Genomic DNA, 15,721 nt, shown 5'->3' on the forward strand with positions numbered 1-15,721 from the left:
TGCGAGGATTTTTCAACCGATAAGAGAGGTGATTGATGAAGTACCATCTCGAATAGTGCACTTTTTAAAAGATTTTTTTATACTTTGAATACTAAGTCGTTGGTAGAAGCAGAAAAGGAAAAACAAAACCAAACCAAAACCAAACAACAGATGAAAACCAAAGCAGCCCCCAAACCCCAGCGACAACCCAGGGCTATTCCGGATTGCTGCTGAGTTGAGGACGCCCCGCTCTCGGCCGTGCCGTGTCCGGCGGTGTCCGCTGCCGCGGTCAGACAAGTGCACACTTTGTACCGGGGCTTGGAGGGTCGGCGCGGCTGCCGTCCCGCAGCGATGCTGGCGGGGATGTCGGGTTCTCGCTGGGCTCATCAGGAAGATGGAAGCGTGTGGTTTTGATTTACTTCGAGCCGCTTGGGATTTGCCAGACTCTTAACCCCGCGGACTCGTGTTTGTCGGTGTATGTCTGTCTCCGCAGTCGCCCAGGGTTCAAAGGGACTTTGTTTGGTGGGAGGAGGTAAGTGGGCTCTCGCTCCCCGGCGCTGTGTGTGCGGATTTTGTCTTCGCTACTTTCTTTCATTGTTGTACAAGAGAGAACGGAGAGAGAGGGAGAGAGTCAGACTCTTGTTTTTATTTGGGCTGCCGGTGCAACGCGTTTGGGCCAAACGCCAAGTGTCTGGGTCACACGCGTTTTATCCAAATAGATTCAGCGCTGCTGTCTGGAAATGGGCTGCTGAAAGTTAACTTTAGGATCAGCTCCACCACAGCAACCAGACTCTCCCCTTCAGCCTCTCCAGGGAGGACGGGTTTTTTTTTTTTTTTTCCTTCTGAATTTTTTTTGAGGGATGTGTGTCTGGTGACTTCCAATTTTTTTCAGTACCAGTGTTTTTTAACTCTCTCTCTGTGCAGACGTGTACAGATAATGTGCATGTGTGTACGTTTTTAACTGTGTGTGTAGGCATGTATTTTCCTAGCATGTTGACTTTTTCTTTTGGGGGGGTGGGTGTTGCTTTTTCGGTAGATGCAGTGACAGCTGCCCCCTCGGCACGGCCGGCGGGGGCCTGGGGTCTGGGGGAGGGCGGGGGTTCATACAGTGGCGGCCCCATCGTACGCCGGGGCCCGCACAGCAGTAATTTTACTCCTCACGCCTCGGCTTCTGGTTAATTCCCGGGGAAAAGGGTTCGATCTTTTCCCTTTGTACGTGTCCCTCTCCCCACCACTCCCGGCCCCCCTTCTTCTTCACCGAGCTCTTCCCGTCGCGGTCTGCGCGTTGCAGTTCTCGCCTGGGGAAGTTCCCGGGGGCACGGCTAATCTCCGGCTTTTGAAGCCCTGCGAAGTTTTTCACGGCCAGCCGCGATACCTGTAATTGAATTTGTGTGATTGATGCCCGTCCCCTGCCCTGTCCCCTCTCGCCGCCCTCCCCATTTCCTTAGCAACCACTCTAGTGCCGGGCGGGCGCACGGCCGCCCCTGCCCGCGCCTCACCGCGGGCTCCCGCCGCCCGCACGGCCCGGCCGCGAAGGGCGGGAAGGCGGCAGGGGCCGAGCCGCCGGGGCGGGGGCGTGGAGGACAACCCCCTGTCCCGCCCGCCGGGGTGGCGGGTCCTTTTCCCGGTCGTCGCTCTCCTCGACCCCGCCCCGAGGCGTAGCAGCGGTCTGGGCGCTGTGATGCGGCGGTGCGGCGCCGTGTGTTTTCTGGCACCTCGGCCGCTAACGGGAGACCTCGGCGCTGCCGCCGCCGAGCGCGCCGGATCCCATCGGTTCTGCGGTGGACTCGCCTGGTGTGGGGGTTGTCTTGGCACATCGGTCTCGGATGCTGCCCTGTCGTAAAACTTGAGCTGCCTTCAGGTTAAGTGATGCCTTAGTTGCCCAAGGCACCTTTGTTTAGATGGAGGCTCCCATGGTGACTGCTCTGAGCAGTTTGGCTAATCACCTCTTCGTTAGTCCACTTTATCACGGAATCATATAGGTTGAAGAGGACTTCTAAGGTCATTGAGTCCAACCTATGACAGTACTACCCTGTCAACAAGACCATGGCGCCAAGTGCCATCCAGGCTTTCCTTAAACATCTCCAGGTACCGTGACCACCACCTTCCCGAGCACCCCATTCCAATGTCTAATCACCCTTTCTGTGAAGAAATTCTTCCTTGTGTCCAACCTAAACGACCCCTGCTGCAGCTTGAGGCTGTGTTCTCTCCTGTCACTTGTTGCCTGGGATAAGAGACCAACCCCCACCTGGCTACACTTTCAGGCAATTTTAGAGAGCAATAAAGTCATCCCTGAGCCATCTTTTCTCCAGGCTAAACACCCCCAGCTCCCTCAGCCGCCTCACATGAGACTTTTGCTCCAATAACTGTGGCCTTTTTTTCTCCTCACTGAGTGTCACTGGGTAGGAACCTCATGACACCAGTGACAGGACTGTCATGGTTATCAGTGCCTTCACAGAAATGCCAGTGCCATGCAGCTGTTTTGTCATTGGCATCAGAAAACATCTTGTACTATTCCTTTCCTGTTTGGCACAGTTCTTAGAATTAGATGGGATCTGTGGATTTAGGTGGTGGTTGAGGACATGGAGCCACACCTGCGTTAACCAGTGGGTGATTGTGTGGTTCACCATGTCATACACTAGAAGTTTTTTGTTATAAGGTTAGTATTGACCAAATTTTACATCTTAACAACAATCTACAGGCTGCCATGAAAATAGGCTGCCAAAGAAGGTGGAAATAAAACAAAAAGGGTATAGAGTCCAGACTTTGATGTTCCTACCAAACTTCATACTTATTTTATCTTGAAGTTACCTGAGTGCTTTATCATTCACATCCATTACCTCTCTTTAATTGGAAATATTAATATAGCTTCATATGGTCAGCTTGTATCCATGGTCAAGCTGACAATATTTATGAAGAAGAGGTAAAAAATTCTGCTGAAACTTTCAGAAAGCTTGATATGAAAGGAGATTGGTCTTTTGTGAAGCTTGAAATGAGGGAGACCACTTCAGAGACCTCTTCAATAACACTAGACATGAGTGACTGTTTGACATTGTTGACTAACATATAACCATAGTCCACCATATGTGGGCCATTGGTGGGTAAATAATAAATAATGATACTAAATAATGGGTAGTCTTAATTTATGTCCAGTATTCTGAGCTATCTAGCTCCTTAGGTACTGCAGTTTCAGGAGATCCTAATTTTAGGATAACTTATTATCAGCCTAACAGGCTGAACATGAGCCCCCGTTAGGATATTTTGGCTAAGTAAAAACTGTAAGGCAATATTACCTCTATATATGGTGTTAGTGAGCCATTACTGGACTACAGTTCCCAGTTCTAGTGTCTGCAGATAAAAAAGGATGCTGGCGAATTGGAAGCGATTCAGAGGAAAACTGCAGAAGTATTCAGTCATCTGGAAACTGGATTATACAGAATGAGATAAACCAAATAGGTTGAGCTGCTAATCAGGAAGTGGCCAGAGATGCTTGGATCAGATTATAACTATACACACAAGGAAAAGAAACCAGCTCATTAGCAAATGAGGATAAAGCAAGATTCAGTGGCAAGAATTTGAAACTATACATTCTCATACTAGAAATAAGGCACATTACTTATTGTACTAATGTAGCTGAAAGAGTAGGGAGTTAATTGTGTATCTTCAAAACTTGCAAAATTCTAAGAACTGTAACTAAATATTAGCTAGGAAATAAAAGTTCTATATAGCAATGCAAACAGAGCATTTTTATTAATGTGCTTTGATGCCTTGCCACATGTGAATAGTATCACAAATTCTGCTTCCCCAGGAAAAAAATAATACTAAGCAAAAAGCATGTTTGCAAAGTACCTCTTAGTCTCTTAACAAATCTGAATAAATCCTTTGTGCTGTCTTGAAATATTTTTAAAAGGTCAGATTAACCTCATTTGCACATTAGTAATTAGATGGGTTTGAAACTGGCTAAGGTATTATCTAAATATTCATTGTAATCTTGGTAAATAGGATTTGGGTGATTTTTTTTTCTTAATATTTTATGTTACAGTGCTTTATAAAACCTTCATAAATTATCCATTAGCTGCAGCTGTATTGCCTGTCTGAATGAATGTTGTAAATCATTCCCAGAATTTCAAAAAGGCAGATTTATCTGGTGCATGTATAAGTGACTCTGTATGCTTGTGGAAGTTGGTTTTTAAACAAGCTCCCCTTCTTAGGTGTTCAGTTTCTCCATTGTCTGCTTCAGCAGAGTTTGTGCACAGGTGTGCTGAGAGTGTTTAAGTGGACTGATGAGTACCAGCTGACACAACACATAGTTTGGTATCCCATTATACTGGATTTTTAGTTGACTGTGTGGATCTTCCATTTAATCCCTGACTGCACCTAGAGCTGCTTTTTACTGTTGTTGCAATAGTGTTGTAAATGAAAAAAAATTGACAGCAAATATTTGAAATATTGGAATGTGTATGATGAATAGCTTTAGATACTGAAATTTGTTCTTTAGTATTCTAACATGCAGCATTCCCATCTAAGTGAATGGGAATTCTGCCTGCATAAGCAGAACCCTGGCCCTACTGATAACAAAATACATGCTTCAGAAAGATGAGGTAACTATACTCTGGATTCCTTCCTAGGTTCTTCCTTTATCTACCAGTATATGGGGATGTGTTATTAACAGTTGAAATCAATGAGTTCATAGCATTGATTATAGATTGACCAAGTCTGAACACAATATTTGAGCTACAAGAAACAATAAATAGGTGTAAGAATTCATAAAAATAACATGAAGTTGATAAGTCCATCATAGGCTGTATGGATCTGCTTTTCAAGGTTAATGGTAACTCTTTTTCTGTTTTTTTCTTTCTGTAAGATTGTGACCTTGGATGTAACCATAAAATTGATACTGAATATTATTTCAAAATATTGCCCTGTGTAATAAGCCACTGTCATGGCTTAATATTTTACAGCATAGATCTGTTTTAATAGGAAGAATTTGCCTTGACTCATATTCTTCTGTTTTTCAGGAAAAGAAATGGAGCAATTTCAGTAACTATCCAATCTAACATCTGTCTCATATCTTAAGGAATCTTACAAATACTTGCTTTGAATTGAGAAAATGACTGCAGCTATAGAAGAAAGTACCTGTCCAGAAAGTGGAACATCCTATAGTTAATTAGAAAGTAGTATAAAATAAATATACCTGTTATGGTGCGATTCTGGAGTGAAGTTAACTCTATAGCACACAGGTAGATCTCCAAGGAGAAAGAAAAAAGAACTTTCTGGTTTTTCTAAATTATGGAAATTTTTTGGAAGACGTGGACATGGATTTTGAGCCTAGTCATGGTTTCATCGGAATTTCTCAGTAACAGCAGGCTTTCATACAGTTCTCAAGGTAGGGGTCTGATCTCTGTAGCTGGCAAGAAGCATGTATTTTTGCATTGTATTTTTTGTAATATTTTCTAAACCACATTTATATAATTAATGAGCTCATCTGGACTCTGCTTTTACTTTTATCATGATTAATTTTCATACAGATAAAATTTCCTTGTTCTGATTTCTCTCTGTCTACTTTTAACTGTAGGAAAGCCTTGCAAATTAAATCTCATAAAACATACTTGATAATATTTGAGAGACTTGCCATGATAAAATTAACATGCTTTTAGACTAGGAAGTAAGAATGTAATCTTGTTTTTACAATATAATCCTTTTCATTACTACTGTTTGTATTATTGCAAGTGGATTTTGTAGCTTTTGTCTTTGAATAGTAGCTCTGGGAAAAGTATGCCCTTCTTAAATTAGCCCCAATTATTTACATATTTTTGGTAAATAGGAAAAGATAGGTATTAAAAAAACTTTTCTATTTCCAAAGTGATAAGCAAATTAATAGGAAATCAAATAAATTTTCATGACTTATAAAGAAAGAAAATAATGTTTTATTTTATTTTGTAAAATGCTGCATTGTGCACTTACCTGAAGGTGACTTTTACTCATGAGAGTGATGAAATTTACCCAAAAATGGTCTATGTTTATGCTACTACTTTTTGTTTCCTGTTATATTTTCTTCTCTTCTATGCCCACTCCCTGGACTGTCTTACCTTGTGATTGATTACAAAGAGGAATTCCTGTCTTACCTTGAACACTACCAACTAACAATCCCAATAAGGGTTGATCAAAATGGAGCCTTCCTCAGCTTTACTGTGAAAAATCCTAAACCCTCAAGAAGGAGGAGGAGCACAGACCCTTATGACCAAGAACTGGCAGCATCTAAATTATTTTTTAAACTTTCTGCCTATGGCAAGCACTTTCATTTAAACCTGACTCTCAACACAGATTTGGTGTCCAGACATTTTACAGTAGAGTACTGGGGGAAAGATGGACCGCAATGGAAGCACGATTTCTTAGACCACTGTCATTACACAGGATATTTGCAAGACCAACACAGTACAACTAAAGTGGCCTTAAGCAACTGCAATGGTCTGGTAAGTCCGTATTACATGTTATAGTATAATAGTGTGCTTGTCCCTTTTAAATCACAGAAGAAGAATTAAATCGGCATATCTTTCAGTTTTTCGAGTCCCTGTGGGAAGCAAGTAGACAGGAAGATGCAGAAAATCCCTAAAACCTGACCTAGGTCCTGGGGAAAAGTAGATGTCAGTTTCTCAAGCTTAATATTAGTAATGAGACTCAATTCTGTAGTCTTCTAGCAGGCAACCTCTGTAGTGTTTATAGTGTCTACACTAGGGTTGCAGGATTATATCTGTGCTGAGATCTTTACAGTTGTAAGAGCCTTCCAAGCTCAAGGGGCAGGGAGGAAGAAACACTAGATCTTCCGGGATACTGAATCTCTACAGAGAGATGTTGATTGGACTGAATACCCACTGTCTTTGAGTATTTAGGTTTAAAAACTAAGTAAATAAAGGAAGATGAATTGCTTGGTGTAGACATCATCATTGCTATGAATTCAAAACATGAAAAGTCTTTAGCAAGTAACAGCATCAGAAAGTAATTACATAACTTTTTTACCAGAAAGATTTTGTTTACAAATTATAAACTTTGCATTTAGAAGTAGAATTAGAAATTCTTACCTAATTTTTTCTTATCTCTTATCTTACTGGTGATCTTTTGATCACAGGACAGTTGTACATGCATGGAAAAAGAAATTAGAAAATGAATGCAAAGAAATAAAAAAGCAGACTATTGAGTAACAAAGTACTAAAATAGAAAGGCATGACTATGAAACATTAAATCAAGAGCCTGTGTTTTCTCTAGTAAAAATATACATATATATTATGGTTTTTCATTCTGGTTTTTATTATGGTAGAATGCTAGTTGATCTTCTTCAGAATAGGCAGATTGAACTGATTGCTAAGTTAAAAAAAAATGATTACAGATCACAGAATTGCTAAACCATTTTTCCTTGGAAGTGCTATTGAATAATGCCTCTTGGGATGTTGCAAAAAATAGCCAGCTGTTTCAGACCTAGATAGGTTGCATTACACCCAACTACTTGTGATATGCCTGATAACAGGCTAGTTTAACATTTCAGAGTATTCCTGAAGAAAAATATTTAATGGGGATTTCCAGTGCTAAGTGAACATTTCAAAGAAATGGAGTTAAAATGATGTTCCATTGAGTGTGATATTACAGTTTGGTTCACGTAGACTAATAGCAGATAGGTCTGAATTTAGTACAAATTTCACTTTGATTGCAGTTTCCACGTAATAGTTTTTCCTCCCGCTCTGGTCACAGTTATTCAGACTTCAAAGCTAGTGCACGCCATCTTTGCTTGAATTCTTTTCAGCTAAAAATATGATGGAGACAAAGTCCCTTTTTTCAGGACTCATTTATTTAAAAGAGGCTGCAAGCCTTTTAATGCTAATTGCTGCATGCTAATTGATGCACAGACTAGTTGGTCCCCTTGGAGACTGCAATAAGTGCCATGGTGATCCCATTTCAGTTCCTCTTTTACCTTGGCTAGGGGAATGAGCCAAGAACTCCTGCCTTTGCCATAGCTGACTCGTTTTCCTTTCATGTTAGGAAAATAAAGGTGGGAAGAAGAACAAAATAGCCTGTATTTTTCTATCGTCTTTTCCCATCTGTTGCTCCTTATGTCACTTCTTTTTTTCTAAAAAGTAGTGAAGATGTCATAAGGAAGCAGAATCTTTTTTTTCTCTTCTGTGCCTGACACCCTGAGGTGACATTGCTTGTTTTTCCTTTGCCCCTAGGCTGTCCATTTTGCTGGAGTGAGGTTACTTATGGTTCTAGTTGTCAGTATGTTAACTTTGAGTTTGTAAGTTAACTTTTGTGTAGAGTGTTTCCCAGTTAAACCATCATCATCATCAGTGGCTGTGGTTGTTGTCAGTCCTTATGTGTGTCTTTCAGGTGTTAAGTCAGCCTTAATTGAAGGTCTTGTCCACAGACTTGCTGGCTTCCAAACTCATGTTTACTGTAGTAAAGAGCTTACAATGAGCAGCATTTTAGGGACTTTGGATGTTAGGTCAACCAGTCTGAGGCATTTTCTAAGCTGACTATTTCTTACTGAAGGAAAGGCAAAAAGAAATTGTGGTAGACTAGCTGAAGAGAGAGGAACTTCACCTCAGGGGAAAGGCATTTGGCTGACTCTGGGAGGAGCAAATGTCAGAGAAGTTCTGGAGCCCTCGGTAATGGAATGAAGCAAAACCCAAACTTTTTTCATTTTGACTCACCTTTGTCCTCTGCCAGGTGTCAAAGCTCTTAACTGAGTGCTCAAACAAGTTTTGCATGGTAGAAAATATTGCAATTTTGGGCTGAAAAGGTCAGTAGTAGGAACTATTTTGAGGCTACTGTGGTCTCAAGTAAATGGTTAATGTAAAACATGCAGTATTTCCATGTATGTGAAGTTCATGCATTGCTAATGTTTGTGCTGGGCAACACAGTTATCTCAATCCAAACAGAAATGATAAAGAAGGCACAGGTAGGTGACTGTGGCTTAAGAGCATGAGCTTACTTTTTCAGTGGGGAATTATTTTGCTGGAAGACTTAATGTTTGCTTCATGTATTCCTAAATACATATATTTATAAATTACTATTATTTTTCTTAAGAATTAGTTCATTTGAAAGCCATTTGTACTCTAAAGAATACATCTAGTTTTATGGATCATAATTTACATATGCTATGGTATTTTTGACTGTATATGAATTAATTCTTTATCAGTGTCTTTAGGGCTATCTTTGATATTCATCTGTTTTTGCAGTACATCAGTATTTAGAAAATTATATACAAGCTGTTCCTATCCTGGTTTTAAGTTTTTGTTAGATTCCATGATGTGCTCTCTCAGGCCAGGTCACTATTTTTTTCATTTTTGGGAGCACAGTAAGTTAATGCAATCTTTTTCCTCAATTATAAAATCATAGTGTATAGCCAGCTGCTGACATACTGAACAACATGACTCGTTTTCAGAGGTTTGCCTTACTAGTACTTTATATTAAAGATGGATAAAGCATAAAGCCTAAAAAGATTCAAGGCATGGAAAAATTGTGAAACTATAGTGCTGTGTGGAAAAGACATGTGCTTACTTGTCCCCACTAATTCAGTTTGTTTTTGCAACTGGTGGATGTCCCCCATCTGAAGGAGGTTAAGGCCCTGGCTGGACAGCCTGACAGAAAAAGATTCTTTTTCACAAATTCAGGGGAACTCCATGTGGATTCACAGATTTGTCTGAGCATGTCAAAATGCTGGAACCAGACCTTGTATATGTTAGCATGAGTTGGCAGTCTGTAGTGGGATTGGATAACACAGAACCTCAAACAATCTGTTTTAGATAATAATCTTGGGAATGTTCCTTGTAGTAACATACTTGGTGCATTCAGCTTGTTTCTTATATCCATGGTATTACGTCAAAACCTTTTCTGGTCATTCTTATGTCTTAATGATATTGCTGATGCTTTAGAGCAGAAGTTTAATTTATGAACTGTTAAAATACAATAGCAACACTTAAGAAAATGAAAATTAATTCATTTTAATGCATTAAATGGGCATTATTTCAAACTCGTTTTTCAACGGAAATTTTGTTTTCTGCAGATAGTGGATTATAAATCAAAGCTGGTATTTAGAATGTTGGTTTGGATATAATAGTATATTTCCCACTATGTATTAATCAGGTATTGCTGAATACATAAACGGTGTGAGTATCTCTAGCCAGATGGATTTTTGAAACCTAGAATATACGCTGGCCATCACCAAGGTACTTTTTAGTTACAGTATTCAGAGTGCTTCTTAAAAAGCAGTCATTTCACTGTTGAATCACTGTGATTCATAAAGACCACTTGCATCAATTTAGCACTGGAAGAAGTTTTGTTCTTCCACTGCTAAATTATGGGAAGCACAAGCCTGGCATAGGTAGATGCATAAATGCATATTTGCATATGCAGAGTCATTGTGTTTCCAGTGCTAAGTGAATCTCTCATCTGACTGCAGCAACTGGCCACACATGCTTTCATTACCTGCTTGTAGATCTATGTTAAAATTTATTTGCAGTTCCTTAACTAAGTTTTATTAAAATGTCTTTTCTTAAGCACCATAGCATTTGGGAAAATGGGATCTGATATCAGCTAGGCATTGGAAGAAGTGGTGATGCTGTCCTTACTGTCTTCACTGCTGATACCTGAAGGAACTGTGACCATTGTTTGCAGATATTCTTTAGTTATTTGCGGGAGCAAGTATGCAATTTGTATAGGTAATTAATGCTGCAATTAAGTGTTTATGATATCTGAATTAACTCAGTTCTGCTGAGGTAATCTTGCCACTTATAATTATCAGTTTCAGTATCTGATATAATTATCTCTTTTGTGCTTAGGTTTGCAAACATGGCTAGACTTGAGTACAGACAGGAAGGATGTATATTCTGTAGGAATTCAAGTTAGGACCCACTCTGACTCAGAGACAGTGCCACAGATTGGATGGTACCTCTGTCTTCTCAGATTTGGCATGAGGCAGACAGCCTGATGGTGTTGGCCAGAACCACTCCGCAGGACTCTCTTCCTTAGGGAACATAATACCAGAGCTTACAATGGCTCAGGATTCACTTGAACCCAGATGTCTGACATGCAGACTGGATGCAGTCCAAACTGTCAAGGTTCTTTCTGCACATCTGGCAAGCCCAGTTACAATTTGGTTTATATTTTCAATACTGTTTAAATATTTTATATTCAATACCAGTAAATGATTTATTTTCTAGTAAAATCTTAGACTTAAAGTTACAAGAAGGCATTGTAAGAGGCATTTGATACTGGCATCTTCCAAGTGAATTTAGACCCTGATGTTACCTTCTGAGTTAATAATTGAGTTAGTAGCGAAAAATACCACTGAAGAGGAACACTTATTTTTGTATTCACAATGTAATGATTGAGTAACGGAAAGCTGCAGTCTGTTCATACATATATTTTCACCATTTACAATAGTGTTCTATTTGGAAAACACTTGTTTCTGACGTATTACATAGGATTTTTTATTTTGTAGGTTTTATATTGTTGTTTCAGAAGTGAAGAACAGTAGGCGTTTTATGTACAAAACAGTGGCAGGACAAGAGCTGTGACCAAGAGTACAAAGACAAGTTCTGATCTTTGAAAACAGCTTTATGATTTTTAGAGCAGATATGGAGCAAGTGGTCTTATGACTGATCATAGAGGTCTTAAAAAAGATTCATGTGTAGTAGATGTTTTACAGATGAAAGGTGTGGTAGAAATTTGTGATTCATCAAGTCAGAATATGAATGTAGCAGTTCCTGCTTGCAGGCCTCTGTGTGATGGATAGCTCTTCCCCGTGTAGAAAGTTTGTACATTCAGAATTTTCTACATATGAGTATCAGAATTTTTTTATTTCACAAACATTGGTGTAGAAGTCTGTCAGGGCTTATTCCCCAATATTTCTATATCTGAAAGGATCCAAAACCTGGATTTTCTGCTAAAGTTCAGTTTTAATTGCTGAAGGTTCAGGAAATTGCATAGTTGGCCCAAAATCTCCCCTTTCTTCCATAAACCACTTCCTGTTTGGAAGAAGCTGAGTTAACAAATGTGAAAGTTATGAGAATAGAATATCTACTATTCTGCACTGCAGTATGAGGAAAAGAAATATTCATTTGTTATGGAGAATGACGTCTAGTGTACAGTCTGCAATAACTCTTATTTACTAGATTTATGGCAACAGTTTTTATGGAATAAATGCTTTGTAGACAGCATAACTTAAGTTAATATGAATAATTTTATTTCTATTAACTAGCTCAGTTTTGGGATTGTGTCTGGATGTAAAATAAAAATGCTTTCTTTGAATATGTGTTCCAAAATTAATCCTTCATGGTGTTTGTCTTTGATGAAGTACTTGGCTTTAAGCATCTAGCAGTGTGGCATCACAGAGGGATATTGGACCTGCATTAGAGCAAGGCCATTTTGGCTTGATGTAATTTTTAATGAACATGAATCATGTCGTTTCAGAACATCTCTGTGAAGAGATTATTTGTAATAGTCTGAGAATACCTCTTGCTTTTTTTAACTGCGTCTACCAAAAAAAAAAGTCAAAGTTCTCCACAAATAGGACAATGATAGGTTTTTTTTCTTACTGTATTGTTTAAAGGCACCTACTCTGCTCATACTAAATCAGCAGACGAGAGCTGGCTCATGCACTGTTTTATGTGTTAGCTTCTAGCTGTGGATTTCTTCAGAGAATGTTTTCTAAAGTTAAGTTTTGTGATAGTAGTTCCATATTGTCTGTTGTAAGCTTTTGTTTTCTTATCTTCTTCTTTAAGCATGGAGTCATTGCTACAGAAGATGATGAGTATTTTATTGAGCCTTTAAGAAATATAACAGAAGATTCTAGTAACTATAATTATGAGAATGGTCAACCTCATGTTATATACAAAAAATCTACCATGCACCAGCAGCACCTCTATGATCACAGTCACTGTGGAGTCTCAGGTAAACAAGAATGAGTGTCATTCCTTTTAAAAAACGGTAACTTGAGATGCATTTTAATGTCTTGCTTGTTTCACATTTAAGATGTAGGGAAGAATGTAGCTATGAGAATCTTCCTTCTGGGTGATGTAATGTCTTGTTGAAAAGTAGTTTTGATTCCTTTTTTTCCAGATTCAGATTGAGAATATAGTGTATTTCAAAAACTAAGACAGCAGGAGTAAGTCTTGTTTTATGCCTGTATTGTGTACAGTGGTAGAAATGAGTGCAGGGTTCCTCAAAATGTGTATAAATGTACTTCATTTCCCAACAGGAAAGTGTGCTTGAATGACTACTTATTACAGCTCAGTGTTTAGTATGTGTTCATTCTCATTTGAAGAAACTTGATATGCAATAAATATGTCAGCATTATGATTATCAATACATTTGGAACTGAGTCCATATCTTTCTTCTTTATGGAGGTTTATAGAGTTTTGGTACTGTTTTTTGGTCCAGTTTGTTGACATTATTCCACTATAGTCAAGTATGTGATTTACCTGTGCCTTATGGGCAGGATTATATAATTTTGATGGAGAGATATTTTCCTTGTAAAGTAGTTTTAACCCTTACAGATATACATTTCAAGTACTCTGACACAATCCTTGATTAAACTGAAAACTAACTTCTTGAAGACAGCATGCAGTAAATCTGACAAGTTTTTTAAGAGCACAGAAGTAATTTTTTAACATGCTAGAAAGATGTTCTAACCTTGTCAATTGTTTATATTTCAGTAATAGCTTATTCTTAATAGTTCAGTCCTAGGCAGTTGTATTCCATGAGATTCAGTGCATGGGGCAGACTGACAGTAAAATAAAATCATATCATTGTTCATTGATGTAATTTATTTTAGCTTCCCTTGGAGTTTATAATGTTTAGTGGCACCAGCTGTCTAAGCTTACAGTACAGATTTTCTGCAAGATCCCATTCTTGGGAGATAGCTTTTTCTTGAGTGTTTCAGTTAATTGTGCTTATGGAATGTCAGACTTCCTGTGTGTAATTTCTGTTTTAGTTTGAGAGCATTATTCAATATAAATGCTTATAATATTGTGAAACAAATCTCTTCAATGTTACTGCCTGCTAACTGATTGTAAAATAAGGGTACTGGTATATGTTCATTTTGCTGGGAGAGCTGTCACTTAAGCCGCTTGAAATAAGTGGAAGGATTTGAAATGTAGGGACATGTAATTTTCACCATTATTATATCCCTACAAAAATAAAGGATATTGGGCTCTGTTGGATCTTGTCTTCTAGAGTAATGCTTAGAAGTCATGCTACTCCAAGCCATGAAGCAGAGGCAGCTACTTTTATCAGGTTGTTATTCTGGTGGTGTCTGTCACATGGACCACAGGTTGATCAGAGCGATATATCTTGCATGCATTTTTTTGTAAAACATGGTATAATATTTAGCATTTATTACTTAGTATAACTGATGGTACCTTTTTTCTTGGAAGCTCCTGTGCATTCCCTGAGCTTTCATAGCCTGAAGTCCTTAATTGTTGAAGTACTAAAGCACTGCTTTATACAAGCCTGAGAATATTATGATGCTCATTCATCTCAGTTTCTCCTTTTCCTGTTGTTCTGCATACTATTTCCACTCCATTAAAATGTTAAAAAAAAATTCACTCTCTGCCAAGACTGCAAGGTCTTGCTTTTCCAGATGACATTCTGTTTTACCCTCATGGGTACCAAAGACTTAAAACTAATTTTCTGATCACTGTTGCAGCTTTATCTTAAAGGCAAATGGCATACAGAGCATCCTGAAATACCTAAAAAAAAAGCTAAAAAATAAAGTAAAATATTAATTTTCAGTTTTGCAGCTTTCACACCCAAGGATTAAATCCAGGTATTCAGTGATATTTAGGTAATTTGACTGATTTTGGAAGTTTTGAACCGTCCAATTTTGTGGTTTAAAATGAAAATGTAACAAAGCTGTAACCACCTTTTAGCAGCATATGATTTATTTTGTCTGGAGACTGATTTTTACTTTACCTGCTGAACAGTTTTTTTAATATTCTATGCAGGGAGGAGTCTGCCTGAGAAACTGTGCCACTATTCATTGTTTGTCAAGTTTCCCCTACTGTAACCTAGTTTATTTTGTACCTCTTCTCCATCAGGGAAATAGTCAGGATATTGAAGTGTTGATAGAGACAAGAGGAGTGTAGTTTCTGAGCTTTCTGAGAAAAATGACAATAATAAAATAGAAAGTGGAGTTCAAAATTTGGTGAAAGCATGATCAGAATTGACTGGGATCAGTAAGCGATGGCCTACTTCATAGACAATGGTAGAATTATGGTAGCTAATACAAGAGCAGAATCGGAGAGGAATGGAGAATCAGATGAGAGCACAGGATACATTTTCATAAATTAAATTAGATTTTAAGCATTTAAACAAAAAAATGTTCAAAATATAAAATGTTGAATTTGTGTTTCATGTATGTACTGTCACCAATTAATTATGTTTTATTAAATACAGCTGAAATCACTAAGGTTTTGATAAGTAGTCTTCCACTGCCAAATTCCAATTGCTTCAATGGGTTTGAGACCACTGGATTAACTTGCAAAATGCTGTATTTGTATAGGGTTGAGAAACAACAGAAATTGATATGAAAGTTGCAGAGTGGCAGATTATTTAAGGATAGTTCTACTATTTTTTGATTTATATATTGATTTCACTTGTGTCAGACTTTACAGTCGGTATATTCTAAAATGGAATAAAAGCTTGCTAGATGCATGAAATAATGATGCTAAAATATTTAGAAAAAACAGCA

At 38.5% G+C, this 15,721-nt stretch overlaps 1 protein-coding gene across 2 annotated transcripts in view; it reads left to right on the forward strand.

The window, feature by feature from the left end:
* The first annotated feature begins 5,268 nt into the window (after positions 1 to 5,268).
* Positions 5,269 to 15,721, forward strand: part of ADAMTS6 (ADAM metallopeptidase with thrombospondin type 1 motif 6) — a 133,212-nt gene continuing 122,759 nt past the window's right edge. For both annotated transcript variants that reach the window (XM_054003727.1, XM_054003728.1), the window contains exons 1-3: positions 5,269 to 5,365; positions 6,088 to 6,452; positions 12,753 to 12,921. In XM_054003727.1, the coding sequence (XP_053859702.1) occupies positions 5,269 to 5,365; positions 6,088 to 6,452; positions 12,753 to 12,921 (631 nt within the window). The remainder of the gene's footprint in view (positions 5,366 to 6,087; positions 6,453 to 12,752; positions 12,922 to 15,721) is intronic.

Source organism: Vidua macroura, chromosome Z (assembly GCF_024509145.1).
Source record: "Vidua macroura isolate BioBank_ID:100142 chromosome Z, ASM2450914v1, whole genome shotgun sequence".
Classification (NCBI taxonomy): domain Eukaryota; kingdom Metazoa; phylum Chordata; class Aves; order Passeriformes; family Viduidae; genus Vidua; species Vidua macroura.